Source organism: Fusarium proliferatum (genome assembly GCF_900067095.1).
Source record: "Fusarium proliferatum ET1 genome assembly, contig: FPRO_scaffold008, whole genome shotgun sequence".
NCBI lineage: Eukaryota > Fungi > Ascomycota > Sordariomycetes > Hypocreales > Nectriaceae > Fusarium > Fusarium proliferatum.
This window is the reverse complement of record NW_022194797.1, coordinates 2025594-2046317: the sequence shown is the minus strand read 5'-3', so window position 1 is coordinate 2046317 and position 20724 is coordinate 2025594. Positions and strand designations below refer to the sequence as shown.

Here is a 20724-nt window from a genome sequence, read left to right as displayed (position 1 = left end):
ATACGAGCATCTCCATCTCATAGACTTTCGATAGCTTCCTCCTTTGTGTTCCGTGATCCGAGAAAGAGGCGGTACACGGCACACGAGATAGACGATCAACCTCCACTCCACTGTCATGCCGCTGGAACAAGCCATGAAACACCTTGTCCCTTGTCGTATCTGACGATCACTAATTTCTCGTTACATAACCGACGACCGAGAAAACAAAAACAGTCCAAGTCAATGTGTACTCCATACCTGGCAGATTTAGCTCGTAAAGTCGAGCTATTGTTTTCTCTTGGTATTTGAGCACGCGACACATGATTCAAACAATACGACGTGGTCGGATGCGCCGAACCTTTTAGTCACTCAGAATGGCGACAATTTGCTTGGTACGAGCGTGATCAACATTGGCACATGGACAAGCTTTTCTGGTCGTGCACGGGGAGTTCGCTATAATTCTCACCACGCTAGCACATATTCTGCTGTTTTTGTCAGCTGTAGGGTAGTCTTCAACTCTACGTCACCTCAACTACCAACAAGGCATGATGATGGTCCATTGATGTGTCACTGAGTCTGTTGCAAGCTTTGAGGAGCTTCAGTTACATCTGCATCTATTACATATATCAGTTGAGGCATGTGTTGGTCAAATGATTCAGATAGAGCATTTAAAACCAAAACGCTGCAACGGCTGAGCATGGAGTGATATATTGACGTACTTTGGGATATTGGTTCACGCATTCTTGGACATGATCTGACTCGATGAAATCACAGATGTCTAGAATGATGCCGGCCTCCAGAGAATACCTTCTTTCCAAGCATAAGCTGAACGAGCTCAAGAAGATCGAAGCTTTTGTTGCAGAATGCGTCGAGATCAACGTGCCATTCAACAACCCAATTACTGGGGTCTGTGCATTAACCCACAAGGCTGGCATCCATGCCAAGGCAATCCTCAACGACCCGTCCACGTATGAGATCCTCAAGCCCGAGGATTTCGGTCTATCAAGATACGTGCACTTCACGTCGAGTCTCACGGGATGGAACGCCATCAAGAGTCGTGTTGACCAACTTTGTCTCAAGATGACCGACGCCCAGGTTAAGGAATGCACGGCCAAGCTTGAGAGCATGGCGGATCTCAAGGTGATGGCACTTGATGAGAGCGATGCCCTGATCAGAAGCTTTCACTTAAAACTACAAAATGAAAATGGAGCATAGGTAGACCAAAGAAGAATAAGGGCGTAGCACATCATACAAGTCTCTGCATTAAGGTATATTGGTCTTCAACAAAGCTTAGGAGACCAGCGCTCTGGCCTTGTTAATTGTTAAAAGTTTTTCTTCTTATCTGAACCCTTCAAACTGGCTTAGCTGTGCATGGGAGCTTCTAATATCTTAGAACGGCTGCCTGGCCTGCCTAAAATACCCCCACATTCGCACGTGATTTCGCGATCGGTTTCGTGAATTGACGAGACTAAACAAGCAGCTTCCTACTCATCCATTCACGGAAGAATGTGGATATCAACCCCCAACGGTTGCTGGTATTGCGTATAAATAAGTACAGCGCGTCTGCACCAACTCAACTACACTGTAAACTTCCAATATCTCAACTCAATCGCGTCGCCATGTTCTCTAACAAGAAACCTGAGCCTCCAACCGTCGGCTGCTATCCAGGCCTCGGCATGAACCTTCGGTATCATAACTACCACCATGAAGGCGAAATCTATCCAACTGCAATTCACTACAACTCCGTCGGGGCGGAATCTGATATGCTGCTTGTGCGCGAGGCTGCCATGATGATTGTGATGAATCAATTGACCGACAAGCCTGACTGGCATGTAAAGGTATGAATGAATGCATGAAATATCGAATGGAGAATGAAGCTCATCAGATCAAAGGTCTTTGATGAAGCCATTGCGGAGAAATGGATCCAAGAAGCCCTTGCACTTCCGGTTGATCCTTTGTACGACGAGATTGTGCAACATAGGAACCCCGGATCCAGAAGCGGTGCTGGTTATGGACCCGACAGACTCAAATATATTCTAGATCGGGGTTGTCTCGAATATGTGAGAACGCTCAATTGTATCCTCCGTCCCGCGCTTATTATTTTAGTGTATCGAAGAGCTTCGTGTCAAGGCCAAGTTCTTTGAAAAGACTGGTCTCATACCAGCTTTGGATGCGAATGCAACGGTCATCAAGTCAGATACCTTCATCGACAATACCCTCCATGAACGTCTCCGAAACGCTTTTGCAAAGCTCAAGGACGAACAGAAAGATAATCCAGATTGGCATCCTCGGACCAATGACGTGGTCCAGAACCTAGTACACCCTTCTCTTTATCCTCTCGTGTATGGACGTTCTCGCGTATTTCGCGATGAGGTAGTTGGCGTCGAAGATGCGGTCGACAAATGGAGCGGCAAAGGAGAAGTCATACCTAAAAAGCCGGCCGACGTCCCATCAGGCTACGATAATCGCTACCATATAAATTGGGCGGTGAATGGTAGCGATTCGCATAAGCTGTTTTGGTCTGATGCCTACCAGTGGCTCCCGTCCAATGTCAAGCTCATGGATGATGGAAGTGTCAAGTTGACGAGCTACATCAACAATCTGCATCCCAAACATGGTGACATTTATGAGACGATTGAGAAACTCATTGAAAGAGCTCTTCCTGCCTGGGATCACAGTGTGTCGTTTGTAAGAGACTGGGACATCGTCTCCGCTGGACGGACCAAGGCTCGCTTCCCGCGCCCTGAAAATCCCGAGTAAGTTACAGCCATTTACTGGAGTTAGACTGGAGAAGAACCACTAACGCTCGTAGTGACGAGAACGAGGCAAACTGGACCCCACGAATCGATGACTGGACGCCTGATGATGCAGGGGAGGTTGAGTATGAAGACGTCATCAGAGATGCAGATGGCGATCTCCTTTATGACACCCGCAAGAAGAATGCTTGGGAAGAGGTCAGAGAGCCCGTTCAACCCGAGGCCCCCGAGTTCAAAGCATGGGACTATGGTGTCAAGCCAGGAATGTCACTACGCGAACGATTCAAAGACCTCCAAGTCATCGTCAAAATGGCTTCCATCGAACTCACACCTGACAAACCGACATTTCCCGCCGGAGGGTGGCACGTAGAAGGCCAAATGAACGAGCACATTGTCGGCACAGCCCTTTACTACCTCGACTCAGAGAACGTAAAGCCCAGTTATCTGCAATTCCGTATGCAGACTGACTATTACCAAGAGGACTGGAATATCGGCCAGGATGCTTTTGGTTGGATGGAGCAAGTTTACGGCACCAATCTAAGAGGCGGAGATTGCCTTCAGCGTTATGGAAAGATTGAGACGAAGCAGGGTAGATTGCTGGCGTTCCCGAATGTCTTCCACCATAGAGTTTCGCCTGTAGAGTTGGATGATAAGAGCAAACCAGGGCATCGACGGTTCATAGCGCTTTGGCTTGTTGATCCAAGAACGAGGATTATCAACACAGGAAACGTGCCGCCTCAGCAGAAGAGTTGGTGGTCGGAGAGTGCATTTAGGGGCTTGAATGAGGAGAGTGCGAAGAACATTCCAAACGCAGTCGCGAAGTTAGTGTCTAGGGGAGAGCGAGAGCACCCTGCTCTGAAAGCTGCGGCCGAGAGTGGTAATCCCCTTCCGGAGGAGCTGGTACAAATGGTCCAAACTGAGGCTGATGAGTCGACGATGCCGATGACGTTGGAGGAGGCGAACGAGCATCGATTGAAGCTCATGGACGAGAGGACTAGTTATCAGCGTGACGCGGAGCAAAGTTGGTCTGGTATCCAGTATAGTTTTTGCGAGCATTGACCGTTGTGTTGAGCTTAATTTTATGCTTATTTCAACGATCAGACTTTGGGTTTTGGTGTAGGTTTAATGGACGTTATGCAGCGTTAGATACTTAAAGAGTCTAAAACAACCTACAAGGACACTGGGTTCATTATCCGAAGATGTGGCTCTGGAGTAATTTACAACGTGGTATAGTGAAACCTGGAAGCGGCCAATGAGAGGAGTAGGTTTTCAGAGTGAATAGCTATGAAAAAGTGTATACAGCAGAGATTATTTGTGACTGTCATCAGAGACATAACTGTCGTCAAAGACAGGAGCTTTAGCTAGGCATCGATAAAGACAGGAGACTGAATGTTGAAGACTTTGGAAGAGATTAGAGAAATGAAGGCTTAAGATAGAATGATACGTTTACATATCCCTTGGGGAATGTATTCAGAGTTCTCTTTATGCGTCAGATGTAATCATCGTCAAATAGGCTTTACAAGCCTATCTTAGGCAATTGTGTTGGGTAGCTGGTATACTGCCCGGAGTGACTTTGATAAGAGTGTTATTTTGAGTTGATAGACCCCACAGCTGATGGCTTACATCGCACGCCTCACACGATACGTTTACATATCAGCTAATCAGACGCTGATGCCGTTTTTCAATTGAAACGATCCGTAAACAGACACGACCTGAGTTCGTATTGCCACAGCTCAGAAGCAATCCAGCTTCTCGGTAACATCCTCTCGAACCTCAACAGTTGAAGTATCATTACCGTCATCGAAGAGAGTACCAATCTCTTCCAATGAAAGACCTTTAGTCTCAGGAAACATGAAAAAAACAACAGGGGCACCTAGGAGTGGCACGATGACAAAGACAAGGTAGTACTTCCACCCGACCTGAGCGAAGGCGATAGGTGCGGGCTGCGTATAAACTAGCAGCATATGTCAGTCAGTTAATCAATATCTGAAACAAGTTTCACTTACTCAGAGTCATGATGAACAGGCCAATGACGGAGTAGCTCACGCCCTTGGCTCGGATGGAAGTGGGGAAGATCTCGGTGCAGTAAATGTAGCTGATGGCATCGATACATGTGGCATAGAAAGTAACAAAGACGAACAGGAAGAATACACCAGCTGCGTTGATGGCGTGGTTGTTCTTATTCTCGGCGGCAACAGCGACGATGGCTGCCTCGCCAGCAACCATCAGTGCACACCCGACCTGGGTATGATCAGTATTTCCATGCCAAAAAGGGGATCAGGATGTAACACGTACAAGCCCAACAGTAAGCATAAGAATTCTACCAAACTTATCAACAAACATAGCGCCCACCCAGTTGAGCAAAGCCGCCCAAGCTGTATACACTCCGTAGAGGAGGAGTGGGAGATAACCTGTTAGACCGAGGCCGTTGTACAGAAGGACCTGGTAGTTGTTGATTACAAGAACTCCAGTAGATTGGGCAATGCACCTAGAGATGGAATCAGCTCACGTTCGAGGCATGCTGTGGCTCATGGTGCTTTCAGTTTACTTACTGGACAAATATGCCAATGAGGAGTCGCTTGCGATAGGAAGGTTTTCTCATGATGCCGACAAATGACTTGGGCTCACTTGACTCAAGTGTCAATTGGGTCTTGATAGCGCGGCACTCAGATTGGGCCGCTTCATTGTTCAGGTCGCCCGGTTGATGGTGGAGTTTGGTGAGGATATCGAGGGCCTCGGTCCCACGGTCTTGTGTTACGAGCCACCTGGGAGATTCTGGAATGAACGATGATCCAAGACCAAGGATGCCGGGAGCAACAGCTGTGAGCGGGCCATGGCGTCAGTGATGTGATACTCGAAATGCAAAGCTTACTTTTTACTAACCAGGAAGAGCAAGGCAGAGGCGCCACTGCATTTGAGGATTGGTCGCGAAGTAACAACCGAGTCCGGTCCAGGCGGCAAAGTTCTATAATGTGAAGATGGAATCAGACATGATGAAACAGATTGGGAGCTGAGGGTTTAGAGGGAACTGACATAGCCGAGGACGAGACAAAAACCATGAGCTCCGACCATGCGACCACGGATGTGTGGCGGAGCAACTTCTGACTGGTACAGAGGTACGATCACATTCATCATGCCGGACCTATAAGATTGATTAACGTAAGCTCTGGGCTGTATATGTGAATAGCGTAGTTACGCTCTGAACCTACCCAAGACCATTGAGGAACCTGCCCACAAGCAACATAGCAATATGTACGGCAGCAGCCTGGAATATGACAGAAACAACACAAACAGCGCAGATTCCCTGGATAGCCCTCTTTCGTCCAAATTTGTCGGCGAGTTTCGTCATCAGGAGGCAGCCGATGATACCTCCAGCGGAGAAAAGGCCGTTCGTAGCTGGGATGAACTCTTGTTAGCAAATGTCTTGATGCCTTGCTTGAGCCTTTCGTACCGCCGATCATTGAGTTGGCATAGTCTGCACCGGGGCCGGTGAGGTTGAGACCGAAGTAGGAGAAGAAAGGGGCAAGGCCGAAGACCGTGCCCATGATGGAGGCGTTGAAGCCATAGGTGAAAGAGCCAAGAGCTACGAAGAATACAAGTGCGAAATTGTATCTCGTCGCTGGGATCGATTTGTTGTTCATGGTTGCAGCCATTTCGTCTCTCATGCTCCTGACGACGGTTGCAGCCATTTCGTCTCTCATGCTCCTGACGACGGTTGCTTGTTTGTTCTTGCCTTGGAGTCAGGGTTGTTATGTTGAGATGCTGCTGCGCCGGAAAGTCGCTTTCTGGGGAAAAGCGACTGCATCTATATATGCAGAAGATCTGGGGATGCGGGTCTCTCCGCGTCTGGGGTAACAGATCGTGGGGAAGTGATCAAGGGATATCTCAACATGACCTTAGGGCAACTTGGGCAAGGGGCCGTCCATAGAGGATGCAGATGCAAAATCAGAGGGAACCAAACCAACGGCCTCTTCGGCATCTCAAGAAGCCGCCTCTCAAACAAGGTACCAAAATAGGTAGTTAAGTGAGTAAGGCGGCGTCTCGGCTTTTTAGGCCCAGTGTTAGTGCGGTTTAGTTCAGCCACATTTACGACCTCCAGGTAGAACCTTCTGTCAAATAGTGGGGGATGTCATAACATTTCTCGATTTTGGTGACTGGCCGATAGACCTGCGAAATTTGTGATCGACGCGACAGCCAGCACTACTTGCACAATCATGAGCAACTTCTCTTTTCCCGAGTTTGACGACCTTCCAGTGGTAAAAGGTCAGCCAAAAGGATGCCTCTGGGGCTTTTTCGACGTCAATGGTCAGAAAGACCAATTGGGAAGTAAGTAAAGCACTTGGATTTCTTGAAGTTCAAGACCACGATATTCCGTGCTGTTTAGTCAACAACACAAACCTAGCTACTATGGAAGGAGGAAAAGAGTGGTGAAACCGAGACTGACAGTTCATCTACAGCCCTACGACTCCTCACCAAGGAAATTGTACAGAAGGCGAAAGACGAGATCCAAACTGGGACGCACGTGCAGCTCGACTGGCCCCTCCATAACATTGAGTTTCCTGGATTCGGACGAATTCCACTACAGCACACCGTCAAGGACCTTGCCGAGGAAGGCTTTGTCGCCTTCGACGATGTTATATCATTCAACACGCAGACAAGCTCTCAGTGGGATAGTTTAAAGCATGTAGGTTTCATCTCATCTCACGAAGGCATGCGACTTCCTGCAGCATAAGGTTGACTAGTTACTTAACCCGACAGTTTGGCAGCCAGAAGACAGCAGTCTACTACAATGGCTGGACCCATGAGCAGCTCAAGGCCTCAAACGATCTTGGTATTCACAGTACGTGCCGCTTGCCCAAAGACTAGTCTCCTTGATCACTACTTACCTTATCTCAACACCAGAGATATGTGATAGAGGTGGCATCGTCGGTAGAGGGGTTCTTGTAGACTGGGTACGTATCTGTGTTCAACCTGCTTATCCTCACTAATCACTCAGCGAAATTAGCTGAGCTGGTGGGAGCACGAGAATCCGGGCATTGAACCACCGTCAGCCATCAGCTGTCACAAAATCCCAATTTCGGAGCTCGAAGCTACGCTCGCCTACCAGGGGACAGAGACAAGACAGGGAGATATCCTCATCGTGAGGAGCGGTTTCGTGAGATGGCACAAGTATGTATTCACAGCCCCCTCTCAGCAGAACAACAAGTCTGACATAGCTCTCTTCTTCCAACAGCAACGCCAAGGCCGATATTCGAGCTTTGGGCACCGAAAAGCAGCATTATATGATTGGACTGGAAAATAATGATGAGACGGTCAGATGGCTGTACTCAAAGCACTTTTCGGCAGTGGCTGGCGACACCATGGGTTTCGAGGCATGGCCGTACCCAGAAGACTGCTGCTTGCACGAATGGTTACTTGTACAGTGGGGAACACCGATCGGCGAGCTTTGGGATCTGGAGGGACTGGCTGAAGAGTGCAAGGCGCATGACAGGTGGTCCTTCTTCTTAGCAAGCGCTCCGTTGAGGGTGGTTGGTGGATGTGCCTCGCCCCCCAATGCTATCGCTGTCCTGTAGCTGGCTAAAATGACGCCTAGAATCAATAGGAGGTCATGAGAATGTACTATTGATCGACCGTGCAGTAAAAGAGTGTCTAGAACGAGCCCGGGGGTAAAGACGTAGACGAAGTGAGAATTATTTGGCCTGGGCCGGGTAGGAAAACTGGCATTATCACAAGACTCAACTCCAGATTACTCAGTCAAGCCACAATTCAGGTGGTTGATTACTGGAATTGGCAGCTTCCTTCTAATTGATCCTAGAAGAGTAGTCGTACCATAATTTGACCTCCATTGGCCACCCGGCATATCACTAATTCACTGTGATGCCGCGGGGACTGGGCTAAGATGCCGTCTTTATGGTACCCAAATGGACCGAACCATTGTTACCAGTCAGAAGCCGAGCCCGCCGCGGCAGCACTGCACCCTTCCATATCCTCTGATCCATCTACAACAGCAGTGACTTGGATAAAACTATCGCTGTTGCTACGATGCTAACCTCTCCTCCTGGCACAGAAGATTTACTTTTGTGACAACAACATCATAGCGCTTGTATCAACAGAACTGCCACCAGAACAAAACTTTCAAGATGGGATCTCAAATAACTCGTCGTCCTGTCCGTGTGGCATCAGCATCAGGCGCCATCACAGACATGGTTGAGAACCTGGCAGAGCTCGCAAAGAACGCCGATGTCGACTTTATCGTCGGAGACTGGCTGTCAGAGTACAACATGGCAGCACGCGGAATGCTCAAAGCACAGCGTGCTGAAAGCCAGAATTTCGACTCTGCTCCTGCTTTCGAACAGCAGTTCGTCGACTCCTTCCAGTGCGCCCTGCCAGACTTGGCTGCACGAAAGATCAAGATGGCCGTCAACGCCGGGGCATGCGACACAGAACTTCTGTATCAGCGTATACAGAAGATCGTCGAGGAATCTGGAACAGACCTTCGAGTTGCCTGGATCGAAGGAGACGAAGTTCTCGACACGGTCCAGCAGTACGTTTCTGAGGGAGCGAAACTTCGAAACATCACTACGGGCCAGTCTTTTGAGGAATGGGGACACAGCCCGGTGTATGCGCAGTGCTACCTAGGCTCACGAGGCATATCACAGGCTTTCATAAATGGGGCTGACATTGTCCTCTGCGGTCGCGTGGCGGATGCAGCTCCAACCATGGGAGCTGCTGCATATTGGCACGGGTGGCCTAGCACACAGTACCAGGAGCTCGCACATGCCTTGATCGCGGGTCATCTGATCGAGTGTTCTTACTATGTCACCGGTGGCAACTACACCGGCTTCAAGACGCTCCCTCGGGGCAAGAGTCCCTTGTTAAATCTGCCCATTGCCCGCATTCAGTATGATGGTACCTTCTTCATCGAGTGCCACCACTCGAAAGACAGGGGCGGCGAGGTATCTGTCAACACGTGCCGCTCTCAGCTGCTCTATGAGCTACAGGGCAAGCGATACTACAACTCGGACGTGGTCGCCATCGTAGACCAGGTCAAGATGGAACAGGCCGGTCCTGATAGTGTCTTTGTACACAACATTGGTTTCGAAAAGCCTCCGCCGACGACAAAGGTCGGCTTGACTGCCCCCGGAGGCTACCAGGCTGAGGTGCATTACTTCATCGTGGGCCTCGACGCTGAAGAAAAGGCTGCTCTGTTGGAGAAACAGCTAAGATTCTACCTCGATGTCGAGTCTATGTCCAAGCTTGCTTTCACCGTCAGTGGGGCCTGCCAGCCCAACCCAGTATCCCAAGACGCCGCCACTGTTGATGTGAGGGTCTTTGCCCAAGCACCTGAAGCCGATGCTCTGTCGCCGTCCAACTTCCGCAACAAGTGCTGGAACATAGTCATGTCAACATACCCCGGAGCCACCTTTGCCGTCGATGACCGCCAGGCATTTCCGAAGCCTTACAATGAGTACTTTGTCACTATAATGCCACAAGCCCTTATCAGGCACAGAGCTCATCTTCCTTGGTGTGAGCGAGTGGTCGACATTAAGCCACCAACTGATACAGTTCCTTATGTGCATCAGCAGGAGATACAACCAGTGTCTGAACCACAACCGCTGCTCTCCTTTGGGCCAAGCATCATGGCACCGCTAGGCTACATCGTGCACGCCCGGTCCGGTGACAAAGGTTCAGATTGTAATATCGGCTTCTTTGTCCGTCACGAGGATGAGTATGCCTGGCTGAGGTCCTTGCTCACTGTGGACCGAATCATCGATATTCTACAGAATGATTATAATGGAGGACGTGTCGAACGATTCGAGCTGCCAAATATCCAAGGTAAGTTGACCCTCAAGTTCGCCACTCACTGGCAGGGACCACTAACAAGTCCGTTCTGTAGCTGTTCACTTTCTGCTCAAAGATCATCTGGACCGAGGTGTGGCGGCAAGCTCGACTTATGATGTGCTGGGAAAGAACGTGGCTGAGTACCTAAGAGCAAAGCATGTGCCTATCCCAAGAAAGTTTCTTGATCGCGGAAGGATTTAGTCTTGTGTTTCTACTGATAGCGCTTTTTAAATATTTATTCGATGCGGGAAAAGTAATTTATTTCTTCTCAGCTGAAAGTAAATATATCAGGAATGTAATCCTCAAGCAAGAGACTTTGGGCTGTCAAATCCAAGAATTGATGCGGCGAGAGAGTCTCAGCTGAATACAGAGGTGTAGGTAACCAAGAGGCTACCACGCCCTGATCGGCATTTTCATAACCTTGCCATACTTGAGTATCCTCTTGAACGTCATCTCGACTGTCTTCTCCTTCCTGATCCGCCTCCTGTTGAATAGACGGATAAGCTGGCGCTGGGTGATTCACCAACCCTGAAGATTCAGGCTGTGCATACTCCCGCATTCGGTTTCTGATCATAGCAAAAAGGCGGTACACCCACCTTCCAACAGGCCAAGATTCCTGTAGGACTTCGAGGCCTAGCATGCAAATGTCTGAGCGGGCTTCGGCTAGACCCTTTCGGACTTGGAAGTTCTCCAACTCCCTTGATTCGCAGAGCGAGAGGAGATGCATAGCTAGAGCGTTGAAAAGGGCTGGTATTCTGCCAAGGGTGATTGTCAGTCTAGAACCACGGTGGATTGATTTCCATCCAGTTACTACTCACGTGTGTATTTGGCATAGCCTCCCCGCTGAGTCTGCCAAGATATCTTCTGTTATACGAGTGATCTCATTCGCTGCATCAAAAGCTTTCCGACGGTTTCCCCATCGGCAGTTCTCGCCGGTCTGATCCTCATTCTGCGGACGACAAAGAAGTATGGTAGCATAGCTGATGGACGGAGTTAGTGCAAGGGCTGGGGCAAAGTCTTGAACACAGTGGTACCCACCACGTTGCCATTGCAAGCATAGCGGCCCAGAGGCCTTGTTGATCTGGACCAAGGCCCTTGTACACCATTGTTTCTGGGAGCTCAGAACGAAACCGTTGAAGGTCATGCTCCAAATCTTCAGATTCTTTGCTCGAATCTACAGGTTTGGAGGCTGCATATCTGGAGGACAGAATACCACCGACTGGGGCAATACGAGGCTAGTCAGCTGGGTGGCCTAGGAAAGGATTTACTCTTCGTATAGCTACGTACATATCTTGGATAAATGGGCCATATATATGAAATAGGCGGTGCGTTCAGGCTTCTCGGAGCGGACCACGTTCTCGAGATCCTCTTCACTCGGCGTCTCAACATCCCAGTCTGAATCCGATATGTGACGAGGCTTGCCGATTGAGCCACTAACAAGGTTTTCCCGGATCTGGATCAAGCTCAGTCAGCAACAGTCAATCGTGACGAAAGAACTTGGCGCATACATAGATAGACCACCAGATCCTCTTCCACCTTGCCGCCGTTTTAGAGTCCACGGACGAGTTTTGAGTCCTATCAGGGAGAAGAGAGGACGGTTAGTTTGTCATAGAGATATCTATGACAACAATAAAACTTACGATCGATGCATGCCAAGGCTCGTTGCAAGGTTCGATGTTATTCCCAGCCAATGCCACGAGTCTTTTGGATCATTGGGACCTCCCCACCAAAAGCTCATCAAAAAGGTGCCCAAAATGATGTCAACTTTGCTAGGCTCTTGATCTGCGTCGTACAGAGCTTTTGCTTGATGATAGTAGATACTCCGCGCGCCGTACCGGCTGACTGATCCATTCTGCTGGAGGACATCTGTGGTGCAGATACTCACGGCGACCATGAGAAGGGCGCTGAGAACTATCAGAGAAGTCTCGCCTGCGTCGGTGGCTCTGCGAAACGAGGACTCGTCGAATATTGGAAAGGCCGGGTGGAAGGCCTCAAAGTAGCAGTCGAGGAGAAGGTGGAGTGTTTCGCGACATGGGAAGTACAGGAGACGTTGAGACCTCAGATGGCTGATCTGACATGTCACAACATCTACTCGGGAGCGTGAATCTGACCCACCATCGCCGTGGCAAGTCAAAGGGAAGTGCAGTCTGTGGGGATGAGTTGATGAGCTGGAAAATAAGGGCCCGATGACATTGTGAACGACATAGCTGAGGCTAAAGGCCTCACCGAGAAAGGCAGTCCTATTGGTGTCGGTGATGGTTGATGTGGAGTTGTTATTTGCACTATTTTCGGCGATGCGGGCATAGAGAAAACCAGGTGATTCAGGCGTGTCTTGCGTGGTAGCCGTGCTGTTGATGTTGGCGGCGTTGGTGTTTCCATCTCCTGAGTCGGCAGCCACAAGAGTCTCGTGAGCGTCAGTGGCGTCGAACTCTGCGCCTCGATGAGAATTCGACGGCGACGCCAGTGCAGGGAGATGGACTATATGCTGCGGCGATAGAGATATCGGTGGTGGGTTTGAGGAACTTGACGAAGACTGTAGTGTCTCATCAGCCTTGTCCACGGTTGAGGGCTTGTTTGGCCTGAGCCGTCTGTGACGCGGGTACTTGCCCCTTCTCGACTCAATGAGTTGGCAATCTGCCCCTGCAGAATCGCAATTGAGACAAGGGACACCGTTTGGTGCTAAACACTTGATCTTGCGGGCATTGCATCGGCGACATGCGACGGCAGTACGGACGGGCATGGTGGAGAGTGAAGACAGGGGCGGAGGCAGACATGATGCGAAGGCGGCTTCTTAATAATGATGCACCAACCTGGCTCTGGCGGTCTACATGGATACGATCTGAAGACCCCCGCGTCTAGACTAGGGAGATCGGATTTAGACTTTAAGCTAGACTTTTGCGGTGGTGTAGCTCCGCCACTAATAGCCCCATTCCCCGAATGTCGAGAAGCCGTGCCTAAGAAGCCGAAAGTCGTCCTTGTCTTGTCTCGCGGCTCGCGACCAGTCAAAATACTCCAGGTATATCAGTTAGTCCAAAGGCCTGTGTTCCAGAGCGCCTCGATATTTGGTACGAGGACTCCCTACCACAAAGCCATGGCCGACACCACCCCGCGCCAGATCGCCCTTGTCACTGGGGGCGGGTCAGGCATCTCGCTAGCCTTTGTCAAGAAGATCCACGAGGCCGGTTACCATGTTCTAATCGCAGACCTTACTCTTCATCCCACCGCCCCGACATGGATAGGCTCACTGCAGCCAAGCGATGCAGACAGGGTCAAGTTTTTCAAACTCGACGTCACAGACTGGGCTCAACTCGAGGCAGCATTTGACTACTGCGTGAAGATTTTCAACGGCATACCTACCGTCGTGGTACCTGGAGCTGGTGTCTACGAACCCTCAAGCAATTCCTTCTGGGAAGACCGAGATAGCGACTCGAGGTACAAGGTTCTCGACATTAACCTCGTGCACCCTATCAAGACTACACGCATTGCTGTGCGGAGGCTTGTCGAAGCCGATCTTCCGGGAACTATAATCCATCTGTCGAGCATTGCCGCCCAGAGATCAAGTATCATCACTCCGCTATACACTGCTTCAAAGCATGCACTGAGCAGCTTTGTTCGAGGTATGGCACCTCTGGCCCAAACCTCGGGAATTCGGGTCTTGGGAGTTGTACCAGGGTAAGCTACACACATATATATCTTCCCTCATTGATTTGCCTCATCTAACATGCGCGTTTCAAAGAACCGTGTCCACACCACTATTCTCAGAGAAACCCGAAGCAGCCAAATTTCTTGACATGGAGCGAGATTATCTCTTGCCGCCGGATGCTGTGGCCAACGCCATGATGGCTTTACTCACCCAGACTGAAGAGTTTGAGCCAGGCACTATGTTAGAAGTCTGTCATGACACGGAGTGGAGGAAGGTATCTCTTCTTGATGACCCTGGGCCGCAGGGCCCTGCTAGTCTCACTAGTAGGAAGAAAGATGCAGTGAAGGATATCTACAAGTACCTGGCTCCTGGAAAGGCCTCAGCAGATAGTATTACAACTGATTAGCAATGGAGATACGTGCCTATGGATGTATGAACCTGCTTCAGTATCCCGAACTTGGGCAATGATGCAATTACCTGCTCAGTCCTCATGTGACTCTATGAGTATCGCTGCTCTTAGGTTTGAAGCCGCTATGTCTGCAATTTACCATTGAGATAGGATAAAGTGCGGTACCTCAGATTCCTGCTGATTCAGATAAAAGAGCCATTGTGTATGTATATTCGTCTACAGGGGCTTGCAAATAGCAGGTGTCACATAAAGGGACTGGATTAATTAGATTTTAGAGTTTCGGGACCATAATCACAGTGGGAGATAGATTGGCGGGAATTGACTAGTTCTCAATGCTAAGAAACATCCAGTACTTTCTGTTTCATCTAGAAAATACACGATCATTTTTCAGGGAGTAACAGAATTGTATTTGCTCGGCTAATTACTGTAGTGGCTTTGCATGTCTCGAGGGGTAATGCCCAATGGGACAGACAAATAGCTAACTAGAGTGATTGTGGGCAAGCCAAGATGCCGCCTGTAAGCTGAGAAGCCGGGGAAATTAAGACGCCGCGTTAATCAAGATGCCGCACGAGATGCGCGTCCGGACACCGTTGAAACACCGACAGAAGCAAGCCAAGTCTAAGACAGGATTTCTTTTAAAGGATTTGAAGCAACCTAGAACCAGCCCTCCAGTACACTAAATAGACATTACTATCGAATTTTTCCTCAATTGTAAAAGATGCCTCGTTCCAATATTGAGTTTGCCACATCTGACGATGTCACCCTTCGAGGGTGGTTTTACCTGCCATCAACAGCAAATTTATCCAAACTGCCATGCTTGGTCCTCTGCCATGGATTCTCAGCATTAAAAGAGATGGATCTTGACGCTTTCGCCGAACGCTTTACCAGCCGGCTCAAGATGGCCTGTGTGGTTTATGACAACCGAGGACTCGGGGACAGCGACACCGGACCAGGTCAGCCGAGGCAGGATATTGTTCCTGACCTCCAGGTCGCCGATATATCCGATGCCATTACCTTTGCCCAGTCGCGGAGTGAAGTTGATCCGGAGAGGATTGGCGTCTGGGGAAGCTCTTACAGTGGCGGGCATGTCCTCCGCGTTGGGGCCGTTGATAGACGCGTCAAGATAGTTCTCTCTCAGGTTCCGTGTCTGAATGGATGGGACAACTTCAACCGGCTTGTACGGCCAGATTTTGCAGAGTTCATGGAAGGCGAATTCCAGAAAGGTTAGTCAACTTCCATAGCAGTTAATTACATGCTCCTAATCGCTAAAACACGTCTACTTTTCTAGATCGACTCGACCGAGCAGCTGGGAACGCCCCTATCACCGTCAAGGTGGTAGACGAGAATCCACTAGCACCATCTGCGCTCCCCACACCTGATAGCTATGACTTCTTCCAAAAGCTCTGGGCTCCCAAGTCTGCATGGAAGAACGAGGTCACGCTCAAGTCACTGGAGCTCTTCCGTGCCCACGATCCATCGGTGTGGATACATCGCATCTCACCAACGCCACTGTTGATGACGGTCGCGGAAAATGATGTTTTGACGCCGACGGACTTAGCTCTCGAAGCCTACTCTCGGGCACGGGAGCCAAAGCAGCTCTCCATCTTGCCAGGCGGGCATTTTGACGCCTACACTGGAAACAACTTTGAGCGAAATGTGGCTCGGCAGATCGAATTCCTTAAAGAATATTTGGGAGTTGAAGATAACTAGCTTTGTAACTTGCGTTATATAAGGCGACGAATTGATATTACTGTCTGTGTTGGGACAATTTTGAATGCAGTTGAGACTTGTGGCCGAGAGCTTCAATCAGCAGGGAGAACTTAGTTCTTCAGTTGAGTGCATATGACATTAATGTCAATTTTTAATGATACTTAAAGTTGTCTTATCAATCTTCGCATGTAAGTCCTTCTGGAACAAGAATTCGCGTCGCTCCTTGACTCGTCAGTTCTTAAATATCGTCCCATCCAAGTAAACCAACTGAACAAGGCGGAGCAAGAAAGTTATCGCGATTGAGAAGCCAGACCTCCTCCCGAAGTTGATTCGCAAAATGGATGGAAGAATCCTTGTAGTCTTCAGATAGTACCTTTAAATACCTCCAATGGTCCATGCAGTCATCTTCCTGCTCGAGATTGACTCTAAGGAACTTTCTGTCGTTGGCATAGAATGGTGCATGGAGAACCGGATTCTCGTATTCCAATTCGACGCTGTCCTTCTGAGGAGGAGTTCCTTCTCGCCGTTTCAAGTTGTGGTCGATTAGCCATATGTTAACAAATAAGCTGCAAGAAGCGAGATGGAACAATTCCCTCTCACTGTGAAATATGCCCCACTCGACATCGTACTCAATGCCTAGGTTGAGAACACCGCCAAAAGACCACGCTTTTGTATGAAACAGATCAAGTAGATGGATCCAATTGAATTTGAACATGTCATCGAATTGCAAGACAATGAGGTCATTCTTGGGGAAAATTGTGATCCATGACGGGGCACTACCGGAAAGGTAATGGGCAGTTGCTGATCCCAAGCGGCGCTGGTTGGACGCGTCGTTTACCCCGAAAACCCTTCTCATCATAGATCTGGACTCATGGCAAACTGTCCATAGTGAACTGTCGATCAGATATGTCGATATGTCGTGGTCGCTTAAGCCGTTGGTGCTGTCTGGATATTTGTTCCATAACGGGAGCGCAAGGCGAGGGGGGCAAGACAGGCAAGGCGGTAGGCTCCATCGCCTCTGAGACGCGCCGGTGACTGAAAACCCCATAATATCCCTTGCATGTACAGGGTTGTCGGGTTCAGGATCATACACCCGAAATATTTGAACGCCAGGCTTGTCTGGGCGCATGGCCATCTTCTAGATCTGTTCCCGAAGCTCCAGAGGGAGTTGTGAGAAGAGGGGGAATGTACGTTCCCCCATGGTCTTCAATCGTGGTTGTCAATGCTGTTCGAGAGAAGTAGTGCCGGGTAAAGAAGTTGGGCAAATGTTGATGAGTCAAGAGGATTTTAACAAGGGATGGTGAAAATATATATGCCATCTCTATTTGAACGAAATAGAAAGTTTACACGGAGTGACTCAGACTCTAAGTCAGAAGAAGTGATTTGTGATTTGTGCAAATAGGCGTAGCTGCTCGATCTGTATTCATGTCAACTGTATTGCATTTTACCTTTGTGCGTTGAGGATGAAGCCTCTTTTGACCTCTCAACCTTATCACAGCTTGCTATCCGTTGAGTTTGTGGGGAGTTTGTTTCTTCTGGCAGCTGTTCAAGGTTCAAACTTTCGTGAATGTTCAAATGTGCTCCAATGGATAGAGGTGTATTTTTTGCCACAACTAACGAAATTTATCGATGAGTGCACGCACGTGGAGGCACCATATGATTTGCGAAAGCGAATACATTGCTTACAAGCTCTCCCATTCGGCAAGTCCGGATGTTCGACCACTTATCCCAACATCAAAGACGGTCCCACCCAAGAAGTCCCGGGATTGCTCCTGTACGTTGCTCAGACCCCTCATATCGCACTTCATACAACTCATGCAGTCGGTCCGCAAAGTATAACGAGGACTTGCGATGCTCTCCATCTGCAACAGGGTTGATATATTCCCAGTGAGCCAGGCGGTCCCCTCCCTTCTCGAGACCAGTGCTAGAGAACTTTCTGTCGGCCCCATGAAAAGAAACATTCTCACATGAACAGAAATCTTGACCACGCTTTTCATCGCAAGGAGGAGCGTCTACCTTTCGTCTCAGATTATGGTCGATTATCCAAACGCGAGTTCCGTAGTAGACAGCCCTACAGAACCGATCGATCCTGTTCAATACATCGGCTTCAACGCCCCTTTCGTCTTCTTCGTAAAGCTCTATGGCCCACTTGTGTCTGTACTCAATACCAATGTTCCTCATGTCTTGTAAGCGGCCCAATGTCTCACGACCCCATTTTCTAAAGTTGAGCCTGTCGAGCTTAAGGATAACTAGATCATTACTGTAACAGATTGTGAGGTACAAAGGAGGACCACCAGAGATGTAGTACCCCTTCCACGAAGGAAAGCGAGTATATTGGAATGGCTTATTCTTAAAGTGCTTTTGTATCGTGAGCCTTGACTCGTGGCAAGCTGTCCACAAGCCGACATCGGTTAAGTATGGCGATATATTGAAATCGCCGTCACTGTCGACGACAGTGAGATATTTGTTCCATAATGGAATGGACAAACAATTACCGGTCTGTGAAATGAGTCGGTAGGCAGAGCGACGACGAGGGAAATGGATTGTGTCTTGTGGGCGACCTAGGACTCTCGAGCCAGGGACGTGTAGACGTAGCGTATGCACCGCTGGCAGATCTGGCCGAATAGCGTCCTCCCAGATTTTTAGCCTAAGCTCTCTTGGAAGTGCTGAGAATAAGTGGAATGCTGATGCCATTTTGGAAGTAGCCCAGAATAGTAAGTGTAAAGGTTGTGCGATTATGTTCGGGCTCTAAATGAGGATACCGCCGAGATGAAAGGTGGGCGACGTGGGCTGAGTAGATGAGGGAAAACGGAGAGGGCACCTTATAAACAATAACGTGATTAGGGCTCTAGGCAGGATGTCACCAATGCCATGCGAAACAGAGTATGGAAGTATCAAATGTCATTCTTTTCTCTCGTGGCCTTTCATTGGCCTATGTGGTTTGTGAGAGGGATAGAGTTCGTTACAGCAAAGCTTGCATCTCATCTCGACTAAGGCGCGTGACGTAAGTATCAGCTGTCAGGTCTGTCAACTCAAAGAAACACACTCATACACACAGTTCAGGCAGCATATAAGCTTGCATCTAAGGCCAAACCCTTCCACCTGCGTCAGGCTTAAATGAAGTCGGGTCACAAATTGTACCCAAGTTCAAACCGCTTGAGACATTAAACTTTTGCGTTTGCCAATTTATGTATCTGACTTATTGAAAACACACTTCTGTATAATGGGAGCAGTCCTGCATCTATGCTTCAATACGTATCCCACCCAAGAAGATGTACAGAAGTAGGCAAAGCCTCAGACTTATTTTGTCGCACCCTGTCGTAGTGTGCATCTAGCCATAGTGCGAACGCGAATGAAGACTTTTCAATACATCGAGCTGGCTCGATATACTCCCACTTATTCAGAATATCTTCACCCCGCATGTCCACCTGTATAAGCCTCCTGTCGCGTGCATAGAAGCACAACCCGTCATAAGGAGGAGCGTTTGCCTTCCGCTTTAGGTTGTAATCGACAAGATATATGCCTTGCCAAGTACAGCTTTCGAACAGGGTTAAAATATGGTGAAATGCTGGACATTCTCCTTTATCATAGCGCTCGTCAAAACGTTGCTGTCCCCAGTCTGACTCATATTCGATGCCAATGTGCGAGAGGCGGTAGCTCAGGTCCTGATCAAAGCCTTCCAGGTTGAGGTCTGTACTGTCCGGCCGCAGGATGAGAAGGTCATGCGCTGGATTTATTGTGAAATAAAGTGACGCACTTCCAGAGATGCAGTAGCCCATGACTGGCTCGGGGACACGAACTTTGCTGCACTCGATACTCCTGGGCCTTGGAAAGGCTTTTCGCATCACGGTCATGGATTCATGACAGGCAGTCCATAGTCCAGCATCAATCATATATGTTGACACACTCTTCGCGCTAGGGTTGTTGGCGGGATCCTCGTGGGCTAAAGGTACAGCAAGACCAAGCTCATCGCAATTCAGTTCACGAAATCGATCCTTGCTGTATGAGAAATGGACGGCCTTCGGAGACTGATGATCCCAAGAAGTACCGTAAACTCGGAATATGTGAACTCCTGGCTCTTTCGGGCGAATAGCTAGACTCCAGATCTGTTGCCTTAGCTTGGCTGGGAGAGCAGAGAAGAGATGGAACTCAGTCGGCATGATTAATAGTAACCGGGTCTGGGATGTAGGAGATAGGTTAGATAAGCGCCAGTGAAATGGGTAGGTGCAGGGGAGGACTTTAGTTGCGTGTCGAAAGAAGTGGAAATGGTGTCAGCGAGAAAGGTCAGACAAGGGATATATATATTGCCAAATGATTTAACTTTACGAACACCAAAATATCTGAGTCATCATGAGTAAACTGAGTTATATTTAAGTACCTCAGAC

At 49.0% G+C, this 20724-nt stretch overlaps 11 protein-coding genes across 11 annotated transcripts; 6 read left to right on the top strand and 5 right to left on the bottom strand.

The window, feature by feature from the left end:
- Positions 1-753: 753 nt before the first annotated feature.
- FPRO_14502 (uncharacterized protein) lies at positions 754-1194 on the top strand (the record flags this gene model as incomplete). Its single annotated transcript, XM_031219533.1, has 1 exon — positions 754-1194. The coding sequence occupies one exon, from the start codon at positions 754-756 to the stop codon at positions 1192-1194; it is 441 nt and encodes a 146-aa protein (XP_031085283.1).
- Positions 1195-1598: 404 nt separating this feature from the next.
- On the top strand, positions 1599-3794 carry FPRO_14501 (uncharacterized protein; the record flags this gene model as incomplete). The annotated part of the gene is made up of 4 exons (XM_031219532.1): positions 1599-1817; positions 1872-2039; positions 2086-2735; positions 2792-3794. 4 exons carry the CDS (start codon positions 1599-1601, stop codon positions 3792-3794), a joined length of 2040 nt encoding a protein of 679 aa, XP_031085282.1.
- A 674-nt stretch (positions 3795-4468) lies between these two features.
- On the bottom strand, positions 4469-6424 carry FPRO_14500 (uncharacterized protein; the record flags this gene model as incomplete). Its single annotated transcript, XM_031219531.1, has 8 exons — positions 4469-4689; positions 4742-4976; positions 5031-5223; positions 5288-5555; positions 5619-5700; positions 5769-5877; positions 5945-6131; positions 6187-6424. The coding sequence occupies 8 exons, from the start codon at positions 6422-6424 to the stop codon at positions 4469-4471; spliced, it is 1533 nt and encodes a 510-aa protein (XP_031085281.1).
- Positions 6425-6949: 525 nt separating this feature from the next.
- Positions 6950-8308, top strand: FPRO_14499 (uncharacterized protein; the record flags this gene model as incomplete). The annotated part of the gene is made up of 6 exons (XM_031219530.1): positions 6950-7061; positions 7193-7419; positions 7494-7575; positions 7638-7687; positions 7741-7904; positions 7969-8308. 6 exons carry the CDS (start codon positions 6950-6952, stop codon positions 8306-8308), a joined length of 975 nt encoding a protein of 324 aa, XP_031085280.1.
- A 567-nt stretch (positions 8309-8875) lies between these two features.
- On the top strand, positions 8876-10778 carry FPRO_14498 (uncharacterized protein; the record flags this gene model as incomplete). The annotated part of the gene is made up of 2 exons (XM_031219529.1): positions 8876-10571; positions 10633-10778. 2 exons carry the CDS (start codon positions 8876-8878, stop codon positions 10776-10778), a joined length of 1842 nt encoding a protein of 613 aa, XP_031085279.1.
- A 67-nt stretch (positions 10779-10845) lies between these two features.
- Positions 10846-13317, bottom strand: FPRO_14497 (uncharacterized protein; the record flags this gene model as incomplete). The annotated part of the gene is made up of 6 exons (XM_031219528.1): positions 10846-11332; positions 11396-11557; positions 11616-11796; positions 11865-12030; positions 12086-12152; positions 12218-13317. The coding sequence occupies 6 exons, from the start codon at positions 13315-13317 to the stop codon at positions 10846-10848; spliced, it is 2163 nt and encodes a 720-aa protein (XP_031085278.1).
- A 351-nt stretch (positions 13318-13668) lies between these two features.
- FPRO_14496 (uncharacterized protein) lies at positions 13669-14626 on the top strand (the record flags this gene model as incomplete). Its single annotated transcript, XM_031219527.1, has 2 exons — positions 13669-14249; positions 14314-14626. 2 exons carry the CDS (start codon positions 13669-13671, stop codon positions 14624-14626), a joined length of 894 nt encoding a protein of 297 aa, XP_031085277.1.
- Positions 14627-15347: 721 nt separating this feature from the next.
- On the top strand, positions 15348-16339 carry FPRO_14495 (uncharacterized protein; the record flags this gene model as incomplete). The annotated part of the gene is made up of 2 exons (XM_031219526.1): positions 15348-15852; positions 15918-16339. 2 exons carry the CDS (start codon positions 15348-15350, stop codon positions 16337-16339), a joined length of 927 nt encoding a protein of 308 aa, XP_031085276.1.
- Positions 16340-16577: 238 nt separating this feature from the next.
- Positions 16578-17474, bottom strand: FPRO_14494 (uncharacterized protein; the record flags this gene model as incomplete). Its single annotated transcript, XM_031219524.1, has 1 exon — positions 16578-17474. The coding sequence occupies one exon, from the start codon at positions 17472-17474 to the stop codon at positions 16578-16580; it is 897 nt and encodes a 298-aa protein (XP_031085275.1).
- Positions 17475-18073: 599 nt separating this feature from the next.
- On the bottom strand, positions 18074-19033 carry FPRO_14493 (uncharacterized protein; the record flags this gene model as incomplete). Its single annotated transcript, XM_031219523.1, has 1 exon — positions 18074-19033. The coding sequence occupies one exon, from the start codon at positions 19031-19033 to the stop codon at positions 18074-18076; it is 960 nt and encodes a 319-aa protein (XP_031085274.1).
- A 554-nt stretch (positions 19034-19587) lies between these two features.
- On the bottom strand, positions 19588-20499 carry FPRO_14492 (uncharacterized protein; the record flags this gene model as incomplete). The annotated part of the gene is made up of 1 exon (XM_031219522.1): positions 19588-20499. The coding sequence occupies one exon, from the start codon at positions 20497-20499 to the stop codon at positions 19588-19590; it is 912 nt and encodes a 303-aa protein (XP_031085273.1).
- Positions 20500-20724: the final 225 nt, after the last annotated feature.